Here is a 22,023-nt window from a genome sequence, read left to right on the forward strand (position 1 = left end):
TTTTTTTTTTTTTTTTCTGATTGTGTCAGGTCTACCCCGAGGAAATGATCTCCACCGGTATCTCCGCGATCGACACGATGAACTCCATTGCTCGAGGCCAGAAGATCCCCATCTTCTCTGCGGCCGGTCTGCCGCACAACGAGATTGCCGCACAGATCTGTCGGCAGGCAGGTTTGGTCAAGAAGCCTACCAAGGACGTGCACGACGGCCACGAGGAGAACTTCTCCATCGTCTTCGCCGCCATGGGTGTCAACATGGAAACCGCCCGTTTCTTCACCCGTGACTTTGAGGAGAACGGCAGTATGGAGCGTGTCACCTTGTTCCTCAACTTGGCCAACGATCCTACGTACTTCTCTCTTTCTTTCTCTCTCTCCTTTGATTGTGGATGTTAAGGCTGACTCCGCAGGATCGAGCGTATTATCACTCCTCGTCTCGCATTGACCACGGCCGAGTACTACGCCTACCAACTGGAGAAGCACGTCCTGGTCATCATGACGGATTTGTCGGCATACTGTGACGCTCTGCGTGAGGTGTCGGCTGCCCGTGAAGAAGTGCCCGGTCGACGTGGTTATCCCGGTTACATGTACACTGACTTGTCCACTCTGTACGAACGTGCCGGACGAGTCGAGGGCCGCAACGGATCCATCACCCAGATTCCCATCCTGACCATGCCTAATGATGGTAACTTCCTTCCAGCTGAATTAAAAAAAAAAGAAAAGAAAAAGAACTAACGGAATAGATATCACCCACCCCATCCCCGATTTGACCGGGTACATTACCGAGGGCCAGATCTTCATCGACCGCCAATTGCACAACAAGGGCGTCTACCCGCCCATCAACGTGCTGCCCTCGCTGTCGCGGTTGATGAAGTCTGCTATTGGCGAGGGCCGTTCTCGCAAGGACCACTCGGACGTGTCCAACCAGCTGTACGCGAAATACGCCATTGGTCGTGACGCTGGTGAGTACCTTCTTCAAAAACTATCTCCAACTATCTCGTGTTCTATACTAAGTATGTAGCCGCCATGAAAGCCGTGGTGGGCGAGGAAGCCCTCTCAAGCGAAGACAAGCTCTCGCTGGAGTTCCTCGACAAGTTCGAACGCACCTTCATCAGCCAGTCGGCCTACGAGTCGCGCAGCATCTTCGAGTCGCTCGATATCGCATGGAACCTGCTCCGCATCTACCCCAAGGAACTGCTCAACCGTATCCCCAAGAAGGTGCTTGATGAGTTCTACGCCCGCTCTGCGCGCAAGACCCTTCCCTCCAAGGATACCCGGGACACCTCGGGCGAGCAGCATCAGACCCAGGCGCAGCAGAGCGGTCATCTTATTGAAACCTAGTCATTCCCTGTTTCTCTCTGTCTTTCTGTGGTTCACTGTGGTTCACTGTGGTTCTCTAGTAGATGCATATAGTCATACATATCATACTTTAGTACACTTCTACAGATACTTGTAAGGTAGACAACTAGCTATACAGTACAGTGGCTATATACTTGTAAGAAACAGATGTAGATATCCTTTTGGTTGACCGAGAACTAGCTATATAAAGTATACTTTTTTAGTTTTTTAAAACCGCAAATCCCAACCGATCTTCGGACCAAGACGGGGCAACTCATCCGCGACGCTCTGGACATCCTTGTCGCCGCGGCCGGAAAGGTTAAGAACGATATCCTTGCCCGGTCCCATGGATTTAGCAAGTTGCATAGCACCAAAGACAGCATGGGACGATTCCAGAGCGGGAATGATACCCTCCTGCTGGGCTAGAGTGCGGAAGCCAATCAGGGCTTCTGCGTCGGTGGCGGCGATGAAGGTGGCGCGGTCGCTATCCTTCCACGAGGACAACTCCGGGCCGACACCCGGGTAATCCAGGCCGGCGGAGATGGAATGGGTTTCGGAGATCTGGCCGTGTTGGTCCTGGAGGACGTAGGTGCGGACGCCGTGCAGGACGCCCTTGCTGCCTCCTGTGAGAGTGGCGGAGTGGCGCGGGGTATCGACGCCGTCGCCGCCGGCCTCGACGCCGACGAGCTGCACGGTGGGGTCGTTGGAAAAGGGGTAGAACATGCCGACGGCGTTGCTGCCGCCGCCGACGCAGGCGACCACGGCGTCAGGCAGCTTGCCGAGGAGCTGCTGCATCTGCTCCTTTGTCTCGTTGCCGATCACGGACTGGAAGGTGCGCACGATGGTGGGGAACGGGTGCGGGCCAATGGCCGAGCCGATGATGTAGTGGGTTGTGTCAAGGTCGACGACCCAGGCGCGCAGGGCCTCGTTGACGGCGTCGCGCAGCGTGCGGCTGCCGGCGTCGACCGCCACCACCGACGCCCCCAGCAGCTTCATGCGGAAGACGTTGAGCGCCTGGCGCCGCACGTCCTCGGCGCCCATGTACACCACGCACTTCATGCCGAACTTGGCGCACACGGTCGCGGTGGCGACGCCGTGCTGGCCCGCGCCCGTCTCGGCGATGATGCGCGTTTTGCCCAGCCGGCGCGCAATCAGGATCTGGCCCAGTGCGTTGTTGATCTTATGGCTGCCCGTGTGGTTGAGATCCTCACGCTTGAGCCAGATGTTGGCCCCGCCCACGTGCTCCGTCAGTCGCTGCGCCAGGTGCAGGCTGCTGGGGCGCCCCATGTACGGGTAGTAGGAGCGGAACTCGTCCCAGAACTTGGGGTCGTTGAGCGCCGTCTCGAATCCCTTCTCCAGCTCGGCCAGGCAGTCCATGAGCGACTCGGGCACGTACTGGCCGCCGAACTCGCCGAAGCGCGACGGGATCGCCGCCGGGTTGGCGCTGCTGGCATCACTGTTCAATGCCTCGAGCTGGTCAGCCAGGCCCGGTCCGGCGGGCGTGTCGGCCTCAGTGATCACCTGGGTCGGGTGGGCCTGGGGGATCGCCTGCGTCTTCTCCACCACATCCAGCACCTTAATCTCACGGGTCAGATTACCCTGGGTGTCGCGCTCCAGCTGACGGCCAGTGATACTGGACAGGTACTCTGTGACCTTGGCGGCGGCCTGGCCGGCGGGAGCCTGACCCAGCACGGTGATGATCTGGCTGCCGATGACGACACCCTCGGCGACCTCCTGGACGGAGAGGAAGTGCTCGCGGGTGCTAACGCCGAAGCCGAGCGCGGCAGGGATATTGCCCGAGTACTGGTGCACGCGGGCCAGGAGTTCGGGCAGGTGAGCGCTGAGCGAGCCCGTGGCACCAGTCACACCCATGCGAGAGACGACGTAGATGAAGGAATCGGCAATCTTGCACAGCAGTTTCATGCGGGCGTCGGAGGTGGAGGGGGCGATGAGGGGGACATATGAGAGTCTAACAATCAACATAACACTACCAAAAAAGAAAGAAAGAAAGAAGAAAAAGAAAGAATGTACTCACCCATTGCTGGCACATAGATCTCTGAAGCGAACGGCCTCCTCGGGTGGCAAATCGACCATGATGAAGCCATTGACGCCGGCCTCGCGGCAGTCCTTGAGCATGCGCTCCTCGCCATACTGCATGAGCGGGTTATAGTAGCCCATGAAGAGCACGGGGGCCTTGAGGCCTCTGTTGCGGGCGGTGCGGACCATCTCCAGCACGGTCGTCACCGTCACGCCGTTCTCCAGGGCGATCGTGTTGGCTTTCTGGATCGTGGGGCCATCGGCAATCGGATCTGTGAAGGGGAGGCCCAGTTCGATGATATCTAATAATCAACGTTAGTCTCTAGATAGCTAGACAGCTAGACAGCTAGACAGCTAGACAGTAGGTAGATGAAGAGCAAAGCAAATCCTCACCGGCACCACCATTCTCCAATCCCAGGAGAATATCTACCGTCTGCTCAACCGTGGGATATCCAGCAGTGAAATAGCCGACCAGCGCGGCACGCTTCTCCTGCTTGCACTTGGCGAATGTGCTCCGAATGTGCTCCATGTTGACTGAGGGTGTAGCAGAGAGGGGAGAAGACTTAGAGAAAAAGAGAGAGAGAGAGATAGGGAGGGGGGGGGGGGGGGGGATATAGAGGAAGTAAGGAGGGGGAAGCACGGCACAGTGGGGCGGGAAAAGGACAATCTGCTCAATTGGGTCCTGACAGAATGAAGAGACAGGGTCCTGAGGAATGCAGATGGGTCTTCAAACCGAGGCAGAGGCGGCGTGGAGCGGCGTGGCGAGTGAGTCGTGGTCGTGAACAGACAAGACGGTTTGTTCGCTTTGAGTCACCAAAAAGTCGCAGGCGCCGATTTCGTTCCCCCGCCTGGTCATGTGATTGATAAGATAGTGCCTGAGGCATCATGATGGTGATGGTATAACCACGAGTTAACAGTTGACTATATACTACTCTGGCACTTGTAGACAGGTACGACAGTGAGAAGAATTGAAGTGCCATAAGATTGAATTATAATCCAGAATTATAGAGCCATAATTATAGAGCCATAACCTTAGCCCGCCAAACGCCATAGCTATGCATGCACGCTGGTCGTTCAAGTCCCTGATCGGCTTCGAATGGAACATAGGTATAGAAAGAAGAGAAAGAAGAATAAAGAACAGGAAACAACATGCTTTTGCCAAAAAAGAAAAAAAAATTAAATAACCAATGCGTGGTTCCCAATAATATATCCCACACGTCTGTCGGATCGTAAGGAATGACTGCCGCGCCGTGCCTATGCAAACCATAGTCGTACAACTTATTTTCTCGTGTCCAAGGAATGTATCCCAAACCTGCCTAGGAAACCTTGGAAAAGACAAGGAAAGGAATGGACAAACGCCCAGTGTATAATGCCAGCGTTCGTAAAAAGAAAAAAGAAGAAAAAAAAAAAAACAAGGAAGAAGCAAGATGTCGAGGCATGGGCGTCTAGTTCGATTATATGAAAAGGAGAGACATCAATTCATCAAACAAAAAATATATCATGCAAATGCTTGGGGAACCATGATTGGACATGTCATAGTAAGGAAGGACAAGAAAAGAAGAGGAGTATCACGGCCAGTCTAAAGAGCACCTGAAAAAAGAAAAAAGGAAAAAAAAACTGGATCCAAATAACCAATGGCAATGCAACAGGACAAATAGTGAGACCAGAGGAACAGAGATAATGGAGGAGAAAGCAGGGGGGGGCAATCAAAAAAGCAAGAAATCAAAAATGAATAGGAAAAACGTTAAAAATGGCAAAAAAGGTTAAACAAATGTCGAAAAACGCCGGTTGTATGCAGTTCGATATATCGGGGTAAAGGGGGAGAAGGCAACAATTACAGACCGTTGGACGACTCGAGGATAGGATACGACACTGGAGGGACGTAGTAGGAAGTAACAGCCGTGGGCGCAGAGGCTCCATTGACGTTGACTGGATGGATATCCCACGACGAATGCCGGGGTATTGGGGCCGGGTGGCCAGGATGGGCGTGAGGAGCGTAGGCGTATGCAGATGGGGTGGGCCCGTACGGGTGACTGGCCGCAGGGAGCATGGAGCGGAAATCTGCTGGCCCAACGGAGGGGTCAATGGACGGCGAGTACACGGGGGCCGTCAGACTGGCCCCATACGTGCTCGATTGGGCCGAGTCGGACACCGACTGCGGTGACGGCATGTTGTTCGTCTCCGCGCCGGAATCCGAAGTGGCCGGATGGCTGGCAAAGTTGGAGGCAATGGAGGCGGGGAGAGCCGACGCGGTCGAGGAGTAGCTAGCAGACTTTTAGAGGTTAGCAGGCAGTCTAGGAAGAAGAGGAAGAAGAGGAAGAAGAGAGAGAGAGCTTACATATTTCCCGATGATCTTCTTCAGGGCGTGAGCCAGGATCTTCCAGGGAAAAACCTTGACGTCCTTCTCGATGTTGCGGGGCTTGGGCGCCGGAAAGCCCATGATGACCTTGAAGAAGTCCTCGCTGTCGGCCTTGGCCTTGGAAACGGTCAGGGGGCGGAAGCCTTCGAGGTTACGGCGGATACGGTTTTTCTCCTCGACGGTGAATCGGACGCCGACGAGCGACTCGAGCAGGTAGATGGTGTCCACGCTAGTGACGAAGCACTCGTCCTTGCCGTCCCAGTAGATGCAGCTGATGCAGATGCTATTCGGGGCACGGTCCTCGGGGGCCACCGGCTTGAAGTCGGCGTGGATGGTGCTGCCGTTCTGCGCGCGGGTGAACTGGACAAGACGCCGTCTGGCCTCGCGTTCGTCCTTGCTCCAGCCCTCAGCCATGGCGTCCAGGTCACCGTTGAGTTTGAGAACCGCCTTGGATGGATACATGGCATAGGGGTTGAACGGCTGCGCGTGGGACAGGTTCGTCGCCGTCTGCAAGGTGGACGTGCGGATCAGAGTTGGGTTGCCGGCACGGGCGGCGGGTGAAACCGCCTTCTGCTGACGCAGGGAGTGGCTCACGGTCAGTCCGGTGGTGGTGGTGGTGGTTGTGGCGGCGGTGGTGGCCCGCGTGTCACACGCGACTGGGACATAAGAAGCAGGACTCCACGTCGGCGTCAGCGGCGATGGCGCCCGGAGGGTTGGCTGCCCTGGAGCCGATACGTTGGCATACTGGATGGAAGCCAACCGGCCGGACGGCGAAGGCGCATAGGAGGAGGCCGCATACCCGGGGACAGCGTGGACGGTTGGCAGAGCCGGGAGGAAGGGCGAGTACGACCCCGCGCGCTCAAGCTCATGGTGCGAGGCGGTGTCCAACGTGTCCTTACTCATGGGGATCGTCTGCATGGAGGCCCGTTTGCTGGGAGGCGCGAGGAGGGGTTCGGAGAAGGAGGTTGGAATGCGTCGCTTCTTGGACTCGTCCGACGGGGGAGAGTGCGCGGTCGCGTGTTCATAGGTATAGACGCCCACCTGGAGGGTGGTGGTGGGAAGGGCGTCCTCCTGCATGTGCAGCGAGACCTGGAGCGGGACGGCAAAAGACGGGGAGCCGGTTAACATGAAGTCGGGAGCATCCACAGACAGGCCGTATTGGAAAGCAGAACCCTGGAAGCCCAAGAAATGGGGGATGCATTCGCATTTCTTGGTTCCGAAAACCAGGAAGAGGGCGGCGTACGATGAGGTGTGTAGGTCATATGGGGACTGGATCTGGACAAAGACGCGGGTGCCTTCGCCGCCGCGTTGCGGCGTGTAGGAGAGCACCTCCGGCACAGGCTGAGACTGATCGAGAAGCATGGGGGAGCGAGCCTCTTCGTACGAGCTGGCATAGTCCTGATTCGTCAGGTATGGCACGCAGTCCGAAACCTGGCTGACCTGATCGACCATGGGAGACGGAACGAGCTGGGTAGGCACATATTGGGGCTGGCCGTAGCTCGGGTAGGGCACACCATCTTGCAGAGATCGTGACGCGCCGTAATCTACTCCCAGTGAGTAAGGGGGTATAGATAGAGAGAGAGAGAGAGTGTGTGTGTGTGTGTGTGTGTGGAACTCACCGATCAAGGCAGCGGAGGTATGTTTCGGAAAAGCCGCCATAGACAGGATGGGCTCAGACTTGGCCAGCAGGCCGTCTGAGAAGGCACCACGGAACCGTGACTCTTCAGGATCAGAGAAGTCCAATGACTCGTCCAGTATCAGGGGCGTTTGGAACTCCGGGTCGAACTATGTCGTACAAACCATCAGCAATGTGTCAAGTGAATACGCTTGACAGAAACAGACGGAGAGAGAAAAGGAGGAAAGGAGGGCTTAAGGGTCGCCTTACCGGAATACCGTGAGTCTTCGGGTAAGCCAGTTTGAAGGTGTTGCAGCGATAACTGCAACGAGACGGGACACCCTACAAGGGAAGCGAATGACAGGGAATTTATTGCGAGGAAAACGAGCGTATGTCGGAAAGTCACTGGTGGACCGTCCGAGACAAGAATGAGTAACGACTGGCCGGCGAGTTGAAGTCTGTCGGTGCTTTTAGAAAACGGCAAGCAACAAAAAGTCTCGAATCGACATCCAGACGTCCAAAATGGATGAAACCCGTAGAGGCTAGCTGCAGGAGAGACGAGCCCAACAAACCCGTGGGCTCCGTTCCAGGTAATTTAGGCAGGCCGCTACTGAAGATCGGCGTGTAGTCGACGGGAATCACCAAGCCGGAGCGAGATTGGGAGGTTCTGCTCTACCCGTGAGATGTTCCAGGATGAAGCCTTTAGTTTCCCACAAGGGGCAAAAGATAGGACTGGATTCTATCTTCGACAGGCAGGGCAGGCTTTTGGTTTTTTTTTTTTTTTTTTTGTTCCCTGGATTTGACGTAGACAAGCGATCTAGAACGGGAGGTAGTGAAGCGAATCTGGTCAAAACTATCTCATTCATCAATACGAGAGCCCTATTTTCAAAGCAGAGTCAGAAGCCGGCTTGTTGCAGCAGAACTTACCGAGCGAAGTAGTCGAAACAAAGGAAGTAAGACTGGAGAGATGACCCAGGTCAAAGACGCGGTGATACAACGGACGAAGCGTTTCTGCTGCAGCATAATAATGTCAATCGCGCTCTGTGCCACAATAACAACAACAACAATAATAATAACGCCTTTTCTTTTCTCTCTCTCCCACCCCCCCCACAGCCCCGGGGCAACCACGATGCCACGGCTCTCTCTGATTGCATCCTGATGGGAGTACAACGCGGGGGAAGGGATTCTCCACTCAACACCAGGAGGGAAGCAGAAGCAAGGAGCATTTGAGTGTTGAAGGGAAGAAAAAGGGCTGGTACAAGAAAGAGGCTTGATGGGGAGAGATGAGGGGGAGATGAGTTTATGCAAGGCAAACCCCCTCTGCTCCCCTCCTCTCCCCTTCCTCTCCGCCACCAAAGGGAGGAAGAAAACACAGACGTAAGATGAGATTGCAAGCAAGAGAAAAGAAAAAAAAAAAAAAAAAAAAAAAAAAGACTGACCTTTGAATGACAAGGGGTAAAACCAACGAACCGATCCGATCTCAGCAAGATGGTGTTTCGAACAGCACCCCAACCGAGACAGGGGGGGAAGATTTCGAAGAAGAAGAAGAAACGATTGACGCTGGTTGCTGCAGATACAGACCCTCTTCCTTTCCTTTCCTTTGCTTTCCTTTTTGGAGACGGAACGAGGAGGTTCAGTAGTGAACAAACGGGTACGGATGAGCAAACGCAAGCACAGAGCCTCGACAAGGCATGCAACGCGTACCCGTAATAGAAGTAGGACTCCGTAGAAGCAGCAGCAGCAGCAGCAGTCGTAGCAGTCGTAGCAGTCGTAGCAGTAGACTACCTAGTACTAATAAGAGTAGAGGTAGTGGTGGCGTATTAGAAATTAGAAGGTGTGTATCTTTTTGGGGCAGGTCCACACGGATGCTTTTTTGGGGAGATTTGATAGTCGAAACCAGATCCAATCCAGTGTTTCCTCTTTTTCTTGGCCTTCTTGGGTCTTTCCCTTTTTTACCCTCTTCTTCCTCTTCTCCTTCTTGGGTCTTCTGAAGGAAGTTTCCCGAAGGCAAACCGCAACCAAGCGTAGCGAGCGTAAGTGGGTATAGCGAGCGTGGAAAGCGAACGTGGAGACGGAGCGAACGTCGAGCGGGGCTCAGGGTCTTCTGGCTGGGGGGGGGGGGGGGGGGGAGGAGGAGAGGGGGAAGAGGAAATATAATTCCACGGGAGAAGGAAGAAAACGGGCAGCCCTCAGAAGCTATATTTACCAGAAGAGCCGCCGTGGAGAAGAGGAGAAGAAGAGGAGGAGGAGGAGGAGGAGTGGTTGGCGTTGCTGCAATGAACCAGGCAGGAAGGAAGGCCTGATGGAGCTAGTGGGAGACCGTGCTTGGGGGGGAAGACATGCAGCGGGATTAGTAGGAGGAGGAGTACTTGATGGTAATAATAATAATATTATTGTCAAAGTCATATAGTCATAGTCATAGTCATAGTCATGGTCATAGTCATAGTTTAAAGTCGTAGTTAAAGTCATGGTCATGGTCATACTACTGGTAATTATTTTTACTTCATTATTTCTGCATAACTAAAGGAGGCAAACCAATTCAGAGGCTTGGATGGCCTGATTCATTAAATTGACTGTTCACCAATTTTCAGCGAAAAACCCAGCGGAAAGGGAGGGAAAAAAAAAAAAAAAAAAAAACAATAAAAACTAAAAAATAAAAAAAAGGCTGACCGTTGACCATGGGAAGGGAGAAGAGGAGGTCGGACAAGCTAGAGGCGAGGGTGGGTGCCAATCAGGGACCGCAGGTCTAACAAGGGTCAGAGACTTGGAAGTTGGAAGGAGACTAGAGAGTACCGAGTGATACTAGACTAGAGACTACCGAATAGTTACTATAGTTAGTAGGTAGAGAGCTCAGTACTCGATACTTGGGTACGGAGTAGATTAGGTACGGAGTACCCAGTCGTTAGCAGGTAGGTAGTTACTAGGAGGTACCTCTGATAGTACTAAAGTACCAGGCTAGTACCGGATAGGTGATTCGGACCCGGGACCGAGAAAACAGCCGTGGCGGATACGAGCTGTGGGATGGAGCACCGCCTCTTTTTGGGCTGGCGTGATTAACTCCACCAATGGGCGCGTCCCGGAGGATCCGGCATCTCTTCATCCCGATCCATCCTGGTGACCCAATCGAGCATGACTTGCCTGATCGGGCGCGTGTTGATTCCCTGGCGCAGACTAAATCAGTAATAATTCCGTTCGGTGGTAGCCTAGCCTGAGATGGTTAGCTGGACTCCTATGATCACTTGATGCAATGCGGAGTGTCGGCAGATTACTCTGTGTACTCCATACTCGAGTACAGATATATTTAGTATAATAAGTACCTAGGTATAATATAAAGTATAAATACTACCTAGTATATACCATATTACTATCCTAAATTGGTAATATTTAGTAGTGATAATATAAATCAATATGTTAATATGTAGTAGAGCTCTATTACAATCACATTAGGTAATACCTACGGACTCCGTCTATATGTAGTATACAAGGTTTGCACCAGGTCAGGAGGGGTTAGAGGCCGATCTATGCTACTAAACTTAGCAGCCTTGCATGCCAAGTGCGCCACTATCCGAGTACGAACAGAGTACAGAGAGGTACCTAAGGTACTACTAGGTAACTAGTTAGGTACAAGGTAGGTACAAGGTAGGTAGTTACCTACCGTACCTGTCTGTATGTATATGTACAGACCACAGGATGTATACACATTAGTCTGCAGTCCTTATTAATGACTTACTTGACTGAGTATACTCTATATAGACTCCGTAGTAGAGTTAGAATCCAAGTATTTCTATTATAATAAGATTTAATATCAATAATATATTAAATTGATAAATTAGTTAGTACTCTGTAATAATACGTGATAATACCTACCTAGTACTAACTACTAAGTATATGAGGTCATCCATGTCCACGAGTGGCCCACAAAAATAGCAGCGATCAGAGTTTGATCATCCTCGGGCTCGGGGCTTTTCCACGTTGCTGTCATTCCTAATCAGAGGTGAACTACGGAGTAGTAACTACTCCGTACTCCGTAGTGGTTTAAATTAAGTTGCAATTTATTTTAATTTCCATTCGTGCATACCCTGGCAATTAATCAAGACTAAATAAACTAAGTGGCTCGCGCACACTTGGTTGGACTCATTAATCAGACTCTTGTCCTTGCTGTCCACTTGCAAGGCGTACAGAGTACCAAGGACCTACGGTACCTAGAGACCTTGCTGTTGAATTAATTCTCCTTTGAAGCACGGAGAGTACGGAGAGTAACTACTAACAGGTAGTATGTGTACCAATATCTATTCTTGGTGAGACATTCTATTTTAGCAGCATGGGAGGACAGACATATCAGAAGATAAGCCCATTAATGGCGCAGGCCGCCTCGAGGTTTAAAGAAATGCTACTGTTGCAGAGAGGTTACACTCTCGCGGCCGCTACGGAAAAGCCCGTGTAGTGTTGACTAACTATCAATTATTAAGGTGTATGATTAATCTGGATAGATTACCAAGATCTGCAGGCACTGACTCAGTCAGCTCAAGCCAGCGTGTTTGATTAATGAATACTGCTGATCCATACAGATCGACTTGACCGACTGGTCTCTAGGCATAGCGATCGTCTCCTTGTAGATCCCAGCTTCTAGAAAACTGTCGGTCAACTGTCGGTCAACTGCCGGATACATTGGAGATCAGTGTAAGCTTAACATACTACTAGTAACTAGTAGTAGACTGTTGATATTAAAAAGGAATGATGAGGAAAAAAGATGAGGAAGAAAAAAGAATGAGGAAAAAAAAGCAATCCCCCGAGCCGGAATCGAGCCGGCGACCTTTCGGTTATATGTTACATTACAGCCGAACGCCATATCCAACTAGACCATCGGGGGTTATTTGCATTAGCCGCTTCTTATTTAGACATAAGATGATTGTTTACAGTTTTACAGTTTTACATAAGATATTCATCTACAGTTTTATCAAGTCTCCTATTAACTACTACGTACCTACATAATAGTCATCTCCCAAACTATGCCTACTTCCTGTTACTTTCTAGATTTATCTAGTATAGTGCTTACTCTACTCCATCGCTCTATTCCGATCTACGTCTATCCCGGATCTCCATGGCTAAATATACTCACCTCCGACTAGTTTCAGTTCCAAGGAAGTCTACTCCATAAGGCTTAGTTAGTGGCTGGCTGAAGCGGACGTATACCGAATACTACCTTATTTAGTGCCATCTATACTTGGCTATGTAGGCCATGTACTTGTTTAGTAACTTGTTAAGGGTGCAGTTCCTGTCGATCAATATACCACGTACTATACTTAGACTAATGGCTCTAGGATTGATGTCTTGGTACTACAGTACTACACCTATACTATGCTTATGTTCATGTTTATACTATGTCTATGTAACCAGGACCTAATATCCAATTGGATGCTTGTTATTGATCAGTAAACTGTCCTGCCGACACCGGCTGCTAACACTACACAGACTGCTGCGCACTCTCGTCCACCCCTCGCCCATAGCAGATGGGAAATAGCTTGGCCCAGAATCCATACGAGCCCGAGCTCTTCCCGCGAATACTCACCAGCCATTGTGCAAAGGCCTGCTCCGTGTGGAAAGGGTCGGAGCTGCGGAACTCGGCGACCTGTTCATCAGTACAATGGTTACCCGATTCTAGAATCCCATCCACGCCAGTCTCTTACCTCACTATACTTCCTCAAAGCCGAGTGGTACCGCGCCGACAAGCCAAGTTGACGACGAAGCACATGCTTCTGGATCCTCTCCGCCGCCGTGACGTACGCGCGGGTCATCAGCTCGCGGTCTGGAGGAGGATGAGGGGGAGGGGCCTGCTGCTCGTCGTCTGGAAGAGTCTGATGTGCGCCCCCGCCAAAGGGCAGCTTCCGCCCAAGATACGAGTATACGACCTCGATCAACCGGGTGAGGATATCCGCCTGCCAGGTGACGAGGAGCTCGTGGTGGAAGGCCAATGCGTGCCGCTGGACACGAGACAGGTCGCGTTGGAGGTCCTGCAGGTTGGAGAAGATCTTGGACACCTTGGCTTCGAGGTCGTGGTTGCTACTCTCGAGCGCGGCCAGGGCAAGCGAATAACTCTAGCCGGTGAGATCAGCTAGTGGAGTGGTCAACAGTGTGGGCAGAGAGGTACTTACCGTGAGGGGTGGTTGGGGCTCTAGAGAAAATGGATCGAGATAAAAGGACATGCCGGGGCCATACAGATAGGTGATATGATCCATGGTGGTACAATGCTAACAAATGTTTGATTCGATTTAGGTTAACAATGTTGAGAGAGTCCACAAGAAGCAACCTGGAAGTGTTGTTGAAGTATTGTGAAGTGTGTTAGGAAAGAGCTACAGCTTGCTTTCCGCATCCGCAAACTCCAAGACCAGCTTTCCAAACTGCCGTCCCTGCTTCATCTCGCCAAAGAGCGCATCCAGCCCCGCCAGATCGTCCAGACTGCTCTTCAAGACCCGCGACACGACAGGCCGGATCTTGTGTTGCCGGACGAAGGCGAGCATCTCGGCGAACTCGCGGCGCGAACCCATGGTCGTGCCTCGGACGTCGATATTCTTCAGCACCGCCTGCATCAGGAAGGGCATTTTGGGGGAAACAGTCATTCCGTAGACTACCAGGACTCCGCCGGCCTGTATAGTTAGAGGGGGGGAAAAAACAATAGCTAGGTGATAATGAAGAGATACCTTGAGTAGTTTGACTGATTTTTCAATTGAATCCCCCCCCGCCCCATCAATAATAGCATCAAAGACCCTCTCCGGAGGCAAGAGCTGCTGCAACTTCTTCTCCCACCCGTCCGTCCTGTAATTGACCCCCCCTTTTGCCCCGAGCTCGGCAGCGCGACGGAGCTTCTCCTCGCTCGAGCTGGTGACGTAGACGTCGACACCGCGCGCGACGGCAAACTGCAGAACAGCGAGGGCAACGCCGCCGCCGATGCCAGTGACCAGCACAGTCGATCCAACGGTCGAGTTCCTTTCTCCAGCCTTGTGGACCAGGGCGCGCCACCCGGTCAGTCCCGTCAGAGGGAGGGCGGCGGCTTCGGCGTCGGAGAGATGGTCGGGCGCCTCTTCCACCTCGTCGACATCAATGCTCAGCAGTTCCTGCAGGGTTCCCTTCTCGTACAGCTTTGTGCCGCCTAGGATCCTGTACCCTCTTGCATCTTCGGGGCCGTCGGGGGCTTCCCTCCAGCCGACGCCTGGGTTGACGATCACCCGTTTCCCCATCCATCTGTCTCTGTTGGGGACATCTGCCCCGGCGGCGATGATGACTCCACACCCGTCTGTGCCGAGAGGAACGTCGAACGTCACGCCTGGGTAGAGGTGTTGGCGGAGGAAGAGGTCGCGGTGGTTCAACGCTGCGGCAGAGAGTTTGACGACCACCTCGCGGCCTTGCGGGGGGGGAGGGGATGGAATCGTGCGCAGCGAGAGGGGGTAGTAGACTTGTCCTGGTTTGCCGTCGACTCGGTCGATGAAAATTGCCTTTGCCATTGCGATGGTAGTAAATAGGTAGTAAGTCGTAGGTAGTAGTTGGTGATGAGGGGTGCTTTTATTAGTATGGAGTGCCTCGGCTAGATAGAGCAGATAACAATTCTGAGGAACTACTTTACTCTAGAACAAGACAACTCCCGACTACTTATAATTAAGACTGCTTTGGATTCTTGTCTCTAATTAACAGCTCTCCTCCGATGAAATGACCTGCACTCACTAGGCGCAGCACCAACACTCCCACCACTAACGCTCCCACTACTAACGCTACCACTCCCAAAACTCCCAAAACTCCCACTACCATCACTAACAACGCTCTCTAGATCACTCTCACAAGAGCTCACGGTATCCGACTGGTTTCGTCGACGGCCTACTGCCACCGGCCGATTGTTCCGAGAGAAATGTGGTGAATACCGACATGGACACGGACAGGACTGACAACCAGACCGGGACGGAGGAGGTACACCAACGCACACAGACGAGTCCGCACAGGAATACCGTCTATCATCGACAAGACATCCGCAACAGTCGTATCGAGGAGACGGGGAGCAGGGATCGCAGCAGACTGGCTGCGAACAGGGACAGGTCTGGAGATGGGGACAGCAGGAGTGGGAGGAGCAGGAACAACAGGGGACGCTGATACGGCCAATATAGTCGCCGTGTAGGAAACCGTGGCGAAGAGCCTTGCCTTTCCAGTACCAGTCAAACGGGAGGGATTTCATGGTGGAAGTTGTGGTTTGATATGACTGACAGTTGGGAGTAGATATATATAGTTGGATATATGTAGTACCTACAAAGCCAAGACAAAGAGTCCTACATCTAAAAGAAGTACAGATAAACTAGGATTACAGACAAAGAGGATATACCTACTCTCAACAATAGAACCAGATGGAATAGATATCTCTGGTATAACAAACGCAACAGGGTGCCTCAGGCAGACAGCAGGACGAGTGGCAGTGATAGACCAGAAACAACCGAATAATATCCTATAGACGTATCTATGCAACAGGAGTAATTAATCAGTATATGGTAAGATTTCCTACTAGATAATATAATATTAAAAGAATATACTACATAGCTATACTGCATATACTACATATACTACATTGTGCTGTAAGGAAGTGTGCTGGGCATGCGTGGCAATAATAGCATGGAGTTATAGCCACAGTATTCTAGCATAGAATTTACGTAGTCTCTACAATGTACATACTGCAGTACTACTAGTTAATAGAAAGTATCATCAATTAGTATTCCTTGATAGCCATAGTATAGTTATATCCTAGGTAGGAGTAATCATACTAAATCATAGTAATATTCATATGTACTCCGTAGACTCTGTCTCTGTCCACTATTTCCACCGCCTCCGCTAATTCGTCCTCCGCCTCTTTTTTCGCCAGGAACTTTCCTCTGACCCTCGATCTTCCTGATCTCGACCGTGATCGTCACCTCGCTCTCGCAATCTCTAGCCTCAACCGCCTTGCTCCTACTATTACCACCCTCTCGATCATCTACCGTCCTCTCCTGCTCGTCTTCTCACGCTGCAGTCCCCCGCCGTGCCCTCCCACGAACGCCTCCTCGCGACCACGACTTCGTTTCCCCCTCTTAACCTCGCCTTCAACCTCCTGTCCGAACACCTTTTTCTTTTTTCGAGCTGCTCCTCCCGGTCACCCCGTGTCTGTCTGCAGCTTCTCAACACCATGCCTACACCTTTGCCCTCTAGTTTTGCCTCTGCCGCTGCTGGGAACGTCCAGGACCCGGCCAGCAGCAGGCGAGGAGACGGACCCAGTGCAGAATGGTAAGCTCAAAACTCCACACAGCACTTTCAATCAACCCCAATCCTGTCCAGAAGCCCACGTATTCCTTTTTTTTTCCTATCCTTTTCTTCTCGATAATATCTCGGGATACCTGCTGGGGGAATTCGATAGAATACCTTTTTTTTTTTTTTTTTTTCTTTGTTGCTGCTTGTCTGTGTTTTTCTTTCTTTTTCTCTCTCTCTTTTTTTTTCCCACCTCCTCCCTTCTCCCCTCTTCCCACAAACCAGCAATTCCCACAAATATAAAAGAGAACCGCAGCACTGACCGTGTTTCCTCTTCCAGGTCTCGATCCCGAATGAATGGAGCGACACAGACCTTCCGCCGCCCGTCACTCGCCACGAATCCCTTGCACACCACCTCCCGGGATACCACCAGCAGCCAGCCCGCCTCGGCGACGACTCCGACCGTGGCGGCGTATATCCCCCCACACATGACTCCGAACTACCAGCAGCAGCTGCTGCGCAACGGCCTGGCTGGCGACAGCCGCTATTCCAAGGACCAGCTACTCAGTCTGTACCGTAGCCAGCGCGATCTGGGCAGCCTGGGGAAGAACGTGGCAGAGCTTTTCGTCGCTGACTGGGACCCGCTCGTCGAGTCTCCGTTGGCCGCCAACGGCGCCTGGGGGAAACGAGACGACCATAAAGAAAACATTCCGTCGGGCCCGGAGGTCTGCTGGGATCATGGAGGCCAGATCGAACCCTTGGGCTTGATTGATATGACCGATGATGAGCGGGAGGTACGTCGTGTCTATTAAATTTGTTTTTTCCTGCGTTTCCTCTCTATTCCTATCAACTGTTCGCGTGCTGATTACTCGCGCTTCTAGCTATTCACTCTCTCGGTCAATTCGCCCCTGAAACCCCCTCCGACAAACGCCAACAAGGAAAACCCTGGTACAACCACCGGCAATCGAAAGGCATCCATCTCCTCCTACTCCCAGGGCGGCCACATGAACACCTTCAACACCTCCTCCCCCAGCACCGGGCGGCCCGGCGCCCGCCGTCGTGAGACGAGCGACTCCATAGGCCCCGCCATGTCCCCAACCACTGCGGGCTCGCGCTTCTTCCGCGACGAGGCCAACACGTCGACTCCGCCCCCCGCCCTACTGCGTCGCAAGACCGATTTCCGTGACCAGGCCCCCAGCGCCCGCCTGGATGACAGAGACAAAGAAGGTTTGCCAGGTAAGGAGGGGGCCGCTGCCGACATCTCGTCTCCCTTTGGCTCTTTGAAACGCAGCTCCACCAATCCCTTAGCAACAGGCCTCGGTGGCGCTTCCAATTCGCCCTGGCCGTCGGCATCACAAAGCGCTTCCTTCTCACCTATGGGTGCGTTTGGTGCCTTCTCCCTCGGTTCGGGTAGTGGGGGCGGCGGCGGCGCTGCCGCTGCTGCTGCTGCTCAAGCCCCAAACACGGAGAAAAAGGCCGGCTATGGGAGTCTCCGCGGGGAAAGTCGATTCAAAGGTTTGCTCTCCAAGGATAGTACCGAAGACCTGGGTGCAGTATCCGCCTCAGTCAAGGAAAAGACATCCCTTAGCAACCTGGAACGCCTAGAGGAGTCCGATAATGACCCGCGCGCCCAATCCCCCTGGGGGGAAGCGCTTAGAACCCGCGCCGGGCGCAGTGAAACCAATCCGTTTGTCGAGGAGCCTCGCAGTGGCAGTGCCGCCCTGGGGGGTTCTCAGGAAACGGGCCCCGCATCTCAGAACACCGATCAGCTTGGATTCGGTGCGTTTGGGATGACCTCTAGCATCCCAGGCTTCCGTGAGCTGATGCAGAGCCACGAAAACTCCCGCAACCCGACCCCGAGCCTCCTTCAAGGCCACGAACCGACCAGCCCGACCAACACCAACCCTTACCAGAGTCCCCACGGCGAGAAGGTGGACGCAGAAGACGTCGATACTGATGGATCGGATGTCGTCCATCATCCGGGCATCTCCGGTCTGCGCGATACGGCAAACCCCTTCGGCTCCATCCGCAGAGTGGGCTCTGGTATGGACTTGCCTTCTTCCATCGACCGCAGCCAGTCCTCCAGCGTCGCGGGCAACCGTAGCTTCTCGAGTCTCGGGGGCCTCGGGGGTCTCCCCACGCTCGGTGGAACATCCTCTGGCTGGCCCACCAGCGCGGCCGTCGGAACGCCCACCCGTGAGCGATCTGCCTTTGTCTCAGGCTTTGGCGATCCGATCTTTGGGTCCATGGGTGATCTCCAATCCCCTAGCCTGTCCTCTACCTTGGGCGGAAGCGGTCTCTTTGGGCCCCATAGTGGGATCTCTGGCACTGGCAGTATTGGCCGGTCCAGCAAGCTGGGATCGTTGTTCCCTGCCGCCATGCAGGAGCAGATGCAGGCGGAACAGGCACGACAAGAGAGTGGGAGTGTGGATGAGGGGACTCGACTGACAGGTAAGGAAACGGCAACCTTTGGAGTGCCTTCCCTGCAAGGCATGCCAGCTTTGATATCTTTATATCTTTTTCGGCCCTTTATTTTCGTTGCGAAACCCCTGCTAACCTAATCGTAGACGATTCTCAGCCTTCGGACAAGCCCGGTCAGATCGGCCAGTCTACATCTGCAGCGCAAACCCCCGTCTCTGTTGGTGGATCGGTTGCCGCACTCGACTCGGCCCAGTCCAACAACGCAGGCCAGGTTTCCGGCTCGGTGCCTCCCGCTCAGCAGCGAACCATGGTCATGCCTGATCGGATGCGGTGGATCTACCGGGATCCCCAGGGCAATATCCAGGGGCCCTGGACCGGACTGGAGATGCACGATTGGTTCAAGGCCGGCTTCTTCAGCCCGGACCTGCAGATCAAGAAGCTTGAAGACCCGGAATTCGAACCGCTGGCTCAGCTGGTGCGGCGGATTGGCAACTCCCGCGAGCCCTTCCTTGTGCCGCAGATCGGAATCCCGCATGGCCCTGATCCGAACCCTACGCACTGGACCGGCGCCACCACGGGCTCGGCCCAACCTCCCTTCCCCGGCAGCTTCCCGAGCTTCGGTACGACCTTGACAGCCGAGCAGCAGAATGCGCTGGAGAGAAGAAAGCAGGAGGAGCAGTATCTGATGGCCCGGCAGAAGGAGCATCTGGCCCAGCAGCAGGCGATGATGAAGCAGATGCAGCTGCAGGGTGTCCCGCCCAGCATGCTCCCCCATCAGTTGCAGCATCATTCCAGTGCTCACAGCCTCCACAGCCAGCCGAGCTTTGGCAGTATTACGTCCCCCGTGGGGTATCAGCCCTCTCCGATCCAGGGACCCCCGCAGCAACAGCAGCAGCAGCAACAACAACAGCAGCCTCAAAGCGGCGCCGCTCCGGCTGCCGTCGTGCCGGGCTTCTTTGATGCGGTTCCCCTGCGGCAAGGTGCCCTCCCGAATGTTGGACCACAGATGATCGGCACCGATTTTGGCAGTCAGGATCAGCTTCCAGGTCTCCTGGACCGTCTGAACATCAATCGGCCTGACCCCTTTGCGTTTGGTAGTCCGACATCTCTCACGGCCCGTCAGCCCGCCGAAAGCTTTCTGCATCAGCAGCAAGTGGCGACCATGCTTCAGGACCGTGCTCGTCTCCAACAAGAACAGGAACAGTTCGACAGCACCCAAGGTGATCGCCTCTTTGACCAACAGGCTCGGGAGGAGCGCTTGCGCCAGTTCCATGCTCTGCGAGCTCAGGACGGCGAATTTGGCATACGTAATGTCGAAGGTCTTCCGATCCACCCGTCGGCTCTGATCCTTGACGAGTCTCTTGAAATGGTCGACACCTCTGTCCAGGAATCAGACGACGCTGCGGCTGCTGCGGCTGCTGCCGCCGCCGCCGCCGCAGTGTTCTCCACCGCCCAAGCCGAAATCGAAGCGATGGAATCTATGGTCCCCGAGCCGGCGCTGACTCTCAGCCAACAGGTGCAGCAGGCGGCCTCTGCGCAGAAGCAGCAACAGGAGGAGCAGGAGGAAGAGGAGGAGCAGCAGCAGCAGCAGCAGAAGGCGCAGGAGCTGATGCTGCAGCATGCCCATGCCCAGGCCCAGGCTGCCGCCGCTGCCATGACCAGCGCCTGGAACGTCAAGGTTGATGCGGGCATGCCGCAACCCTTCCCCCCTCCACCCTCGGCCTCCCCGCTTCCTGCCCCCGCGGCTCAGCGCAATCGGTCCAACGTGGCGGAATCCCTGGCGGCCAATTCGCGCTCGCAATCGCAGACCCCCATCGAGACTCCTGCGACCTCGATCGCGCCGTGGGCCAAGGAAGCCAACGAAGTCCCCAAGGGCCCTTCGCTGAAGGAGATCCAGGAAGCCGAGGCCCGCAACGCCGCTCAGCGGGAGGAGCTGGCTGCCGCTGCTCGTCGCGCCCAATTGCTGGCGGAACAGGAACGCCTCAGCGCCCAGAGCCAGGTTCAGACCCCGGGCTTGCCCTCGACGGCCAACTGGGCCAGCGCCGGCTCGCCCGCCACGCCGACCCCGACCGGATCCGCCTGGAACACCAAGGGTCAGGCCGCCCCGGCCCCGGGTCCCGCCAAGAAGACCCTGGCCCAGATCCAGAAGGAGGAAGAGGCCCGTAAACAGCGTCTGGCCGCCGCGGCCGCTGCCGTGCAGGCTGCCGGTGTGAGCCCCGCCCTCACCCCTGGAGCCAAGCGGTACGCCGATCTTGCCAACAAGGCACCCGCGCCCGTCACCATGGCGGCCACCGCGGCCACCGCGACCTCTGGTGCTTGGACCACGGTTGGCGCCAGCGGCAAGGCGAAAGCCCCTCCCCCGGCCGTCGCGGCTCCTGCGCCTCCCGCCGGCCCTCGCTTGTCTAGCGGACCGGTACCAGTCAGTACCGCCGTGGCTGCTGCTGCTGCTGCGAAGCCCCGTCCGGCGGCCGTCACCCGTGCGGTGACCACCGGTGCTGTGCCCTCGACCAACCCGAACCGCGCCGTGGAGGAGTTTACCAAGTGGGCCAAGATGTCTCTCGGCAAAGGACTCAACAGCAGCATCAATGGTGGGCTTTTTTTTTTTTTTTTTTTTTTTTTTTTTTTTTTTTTTTCTCTTATGCTACAATGCGAATAAGAAAACAAGATATGCTAACGAATCAGTGGACGATTTTGTACAGCAACTGCTGCTCCTGCCTGCGGAAGCGGAGATCATCTCGGACTCTGTGTACGCCAACTCGCAGACGCTGGACGGCCGCCGGTTCGCCGAAGAATTCATCCGGCGGCGCAAGCTGGCGGACAAGGGGATTGTAGACCCGGTGTCGCCCAGCGCATTTGCCGACACGAAGAGCACCGGCGGATGGAGCGAGGTGGCCAAGAAGGGCTCGTCTAATACGCACCGCGAGGAGGACACGGCCAACGCGGCGTTCAAGGTGGTTGCGCCTCGCAAGAAGGGCAAGCGGTGATTGGATTACTTTAGAGTCGTT

The 22,023-nt window shown here is 54.3% G+C and overlaps 8 protein-coding genes and 1 non-coding gene across 9 annotated transcripts in view; 2 read left to right on the plus strand and 7 right to left on the minus strand.

Annotated features, from left to right (window-relative positions):
* Window positions 1-1,403, plus strand: part of ASPZODRAFT_132162 (hypothetical protein) — a 2,390-nt gene extending 987 nt beyond the window's left edge. Inside the window, exons 6-9 of the mRNA XM_022722955.1 lie at window positions 30-346; window positions 407-681; window positions 740-958; window positions 1,018-1,403. Coding sequence (XP_022581711.1) covers window positions 30-346; window positions 407-681; window positions 740-958; window positions 1,018-1,337 — 1,131 coding nt within the window. The 3' untranslated portion in view covers window positions 1,338-1,403. The remainder of the gene's footprint in view (window positions 1-29; window positions 347-406; window positions 682-739; window positions 959-1,017) is intronic.
* Window positions 1,404-1,453: 50 nt separating this feature from the next.
* ASPZODRAFT_25269 (hypothetical protein) lies at window positions 1,454-3,982 on the minus strand. Its single transcript, XM_022727995.1, has 3 exons — window positions 3,765-3,982; window positions 3,370-3,673; window positions 1,454-3,303 (listed from the first exon to the last, which is right to left on the minus strand). Exons 1-3 carry the CDS (start codon window positions 3,898-3,900, stop codon window positions 1,563-1,565), a joined length of 2,181 nt encoding a protein of 726 aa, XP_022581712.1. The 5' UTR covers window positions 3,901-3,982; the 3' UTR covers window positions 1,454-1,562.
* A 939-nt stretch (window positions 3,983-4,921) lies between these two features.
* ASPZODRAFT_1914444 (hypothetical protein) lies at window positions 4,922-7,859 on the minus strand. Its single transcript, XM_022727342.1, has 4 exons — window positions 7,616-7,859; window positions 7,350-7,515; window positions 5,710-7,274; window positions 4,922-5,643 (listed from the first exon to the last, which is right to left on the minus strand). The coding sequence occupies exons 2-4, from the start codon at window positions 7,387-7,389 to the stop codon at window positions 5,206-5,208; spliced, it is 2,043 nt and encodes a 680-aa protein (XP_022581713.1). The 5' UTR covers window positions 7,390-7,515; window positions 7,616-7,859; the 3' UTR covers window positions 4,922-5,205.
* Window positions 7,860-9,456: 1,597 nt separating this feature from the next.
* Window positions 9,457-9,839, minus strand: ASPZODRAFT_132164 (hypothetical protein). Its single transcript, XM_022722956.1, has one exon. The coding sequence runs from the start codon at window positions 9,818-9,820 to the stop codon at window positions 9,548-9,550; it is 273 nt and encodes a 90-aa protein (XP_022581714.1). The 5' UTR covers window positions 9,821-9,839; the 3' UTR covers window positions 9,457-9,547.
* Window positions 9,840-12,130: 2,291 nt separating this feature from the next.
* Window positions 12,131-12,215, minus strand: ASPZODRAFT_t73. The gene has a single exon. It is a non-coding gene; the product is annotated as a tRNA-Tyr (tRNA).
* Window positions 12,216-12,779: 564 nt separating this feature from the next.
* Window positions 12,780-13,814, minus strand: ASPZODRAFT_1915830 (hypothetical protein). The gene is made up of 3 exons (XM_022727347.1): window positions 13,498-13,814; window positions 13,033-13,440; window positions 12,780-12,974 (listed from the first exon to the last, which is right to left on the minus strand). The coding sequence occupies exons 1-3, from the start codon at window positions 13,579-13,581 to the stop codon at window positions 12,810-12,812; spliced, it is 657 nt and encodes a 218-aa protein (XP_022581715.1). The 5' UTR covers window positions 13,582-13,814; the 3' UTR covers window positions 12,780-12,809.
* On the minus strand, window positions 13,696-14,844 carry ASPZODRAFT_65370 (hypothetical protein; the record flags this gene model as incomplete). Its single annotated transcript, XM_022729299.1, has 2 exons — window positions 13,696-13,989; window positions 14,044-14,844. 2 exons carry the CDS (start codon window positions 14,842-14,844, stop codon window positions 13,696-13,698), a joined length of 1,095 nt encoding a protein of 364 aa, XP_022581716.1.
* A 96-nt stretch (window positions 14,845-14,940) lies between these two features.
* Window positions 14,941-15,697, minus strand: ASPZODRAFT_1915756 (hypothetical protein). The gene has a single exon (XM_022727346.1). It carries the CDS (start codon window positions 15,561-15,563, stop codon window positions 15,021-15,023), a length of 543 nt encoding a protein of 180 aa, XP_022581717.1. The 5' UTR covers window positions 15,564-15,697; the 3' UTR covers window positions 14,941-15,020.
* A 639-nt stretch (window positions 15,698-16,336) lies between these two features.
* ASPZODRAFT_132171 (hypothetical protein) lies at window positions 16,337-22,008 on the plus strand. The gene is made up of 5 exons (XM_022722957.1): window positions 16,337-16,636; window positions 16,938-17,391; window positions 17,479-19,048; window positions 19,165-21,606; window positions 21,701-22,008. Exons 1-5 carry the CDS (start codon window positions 16,539-16,541, stop codon window positions 22,000-22,002), a joined length of 4,866 nt encoding a protein of 1,621 aa, XP_022581718.1. The 5' UTR covers window positions 16,337-16,538; the 3' UTR covers window positions 22,003-22,008.
* The last annotated feature ends 15 nt before the right edge of the window (window positions 22,009-22,023 follow it).

This window comes from Penicilliopsis zonata (assembly GCF_001890105.1).
Source record: "Penicilliopsis zonata CBS 506.65 unplaced genomic scaffold ASPZOscaffold_6, whole genome shotgun sequence".
NCBI lineage: Eukaryota > Fungi > Ascomycota > Eurotiomycetes > Eurotiales > Aspergillaceae > Penicilliopsis > Penicilliopsis zonata.

What these genes read in the sequence shown, in the direction of transcription:
- ASPZODRAFT_25269 (XM_022727995.1), bottom strand. Translation starts at nt 3,900, where the DNA reads ATGGAGCACATTCGGAGCACATTCGCCAAGTGCAAGCAGGAGAAGCGT. An exon ending in ATTGGAGAATGGTGGTGCCG is followed by an intron (nt 3,674 to 3,764) that starts GTGAGGATTTGC and finishes GTTGATTATTAG; the next exon opens with ATATCATCGAACTGGGCCTC. An exon ending in GATCTATGTGCCAGCAATGG is followed by an intron (nt 3,304 to 3,369) that starts GTGAGTACATTC and finishes GTTGATTGTTAG; the next exon opens with ACTCTCATATGTCCCCCTCA.
- ASPZODRAFT_1914444 (XM_022727342.1), bottom strand. Translation starts at nt 7,389, where the DNA reads ATGGCGGCTTTTCCGAAACATACCTCCGCTGCCTTGATCG. An exon ending in TACCTCCGCTGCCTTGATCG is followed by an intron (nt 7,275 to 7,349) that starts GTGAGTTCCACA and finishes CACTGGGAGTAG; the next exon opens with ATTACGGCGCGTCACGATCT. An exon ending in AGAAGATCATCGGGAAATAT is followed by an intron (nt 5,644 to 5,709) that starts GTAAGCTCTCTC and finishes AACCTCTAAAAG; the next exon opens with TCTGCTAGCTACTCCTCGAC.
- ASPZODRAFT_132164 (XM_022722956.1), bottom strand. Translation starts at nt 9,820, where the DNA reads ATGACCATGACTTTAACTACGACTTTAAACTATGACTATGACCATGAC.
- ASPZODRAFT_1915830 (XM_022727347.1), bottom strand. Translation starts at nt 13,581, where the DNA reads ATGGATCATATCACCTATCTGTATGGCCCCGGCATGTCCTTTTATCTC. An exon ending in AGCCCCAACCACCCCTCACG is followed by an intron (nt 13,441 to 13,497) that starts GTAAGTACCTCT and finishes CTCACCGGCTAG; the next exon opens with AGTTATTCGCTTGCCCTGGC. An exon ending in CTTTGAGGAAGTATAGTGAG is followed by an intron (nt 12,975 to 13,032) that starts GTAAGAGACTGG and finishes ACTGATGAACAG; the next exon opens with GTCGCCGAGTTCCGCAGCTC.
- ASPZODRAFT_1915756 (XM_022727346.1), bottom strand. Translation starts at nt 15,563, where the DNA reads ATGAAATCCCTCCCGTTTGACTGGTACTGGAAAGGCAAGGCTCTTCGC.
- ASPZODRAFT_132171 (XM_022722957.1), top strand. Translation starts at nt 16,539, where the DNA reads ATGCCTACACCTTTGCCCTCTAGTTTTGCCTCTGCCGCTGCTGGGAAC. An exon ending in GACGGACCCAGTGCAGAATG is followed by an intron (nt 16,637 to 16,937) that starts GTAAGCTCAAAA and finishes TTCCTCTTCCAG; the next exon opens with GTCTCGATCCCGAATGAATG. An exon ending in ACTCAACAGCAGCATCAATG is followed by an intron (nt 21,607 to 21,700) that starts GTGGGCTTTTTT and finishes CTAACGAATCAG; the next exon opens with TGGACGATTTTGTACAGCAA.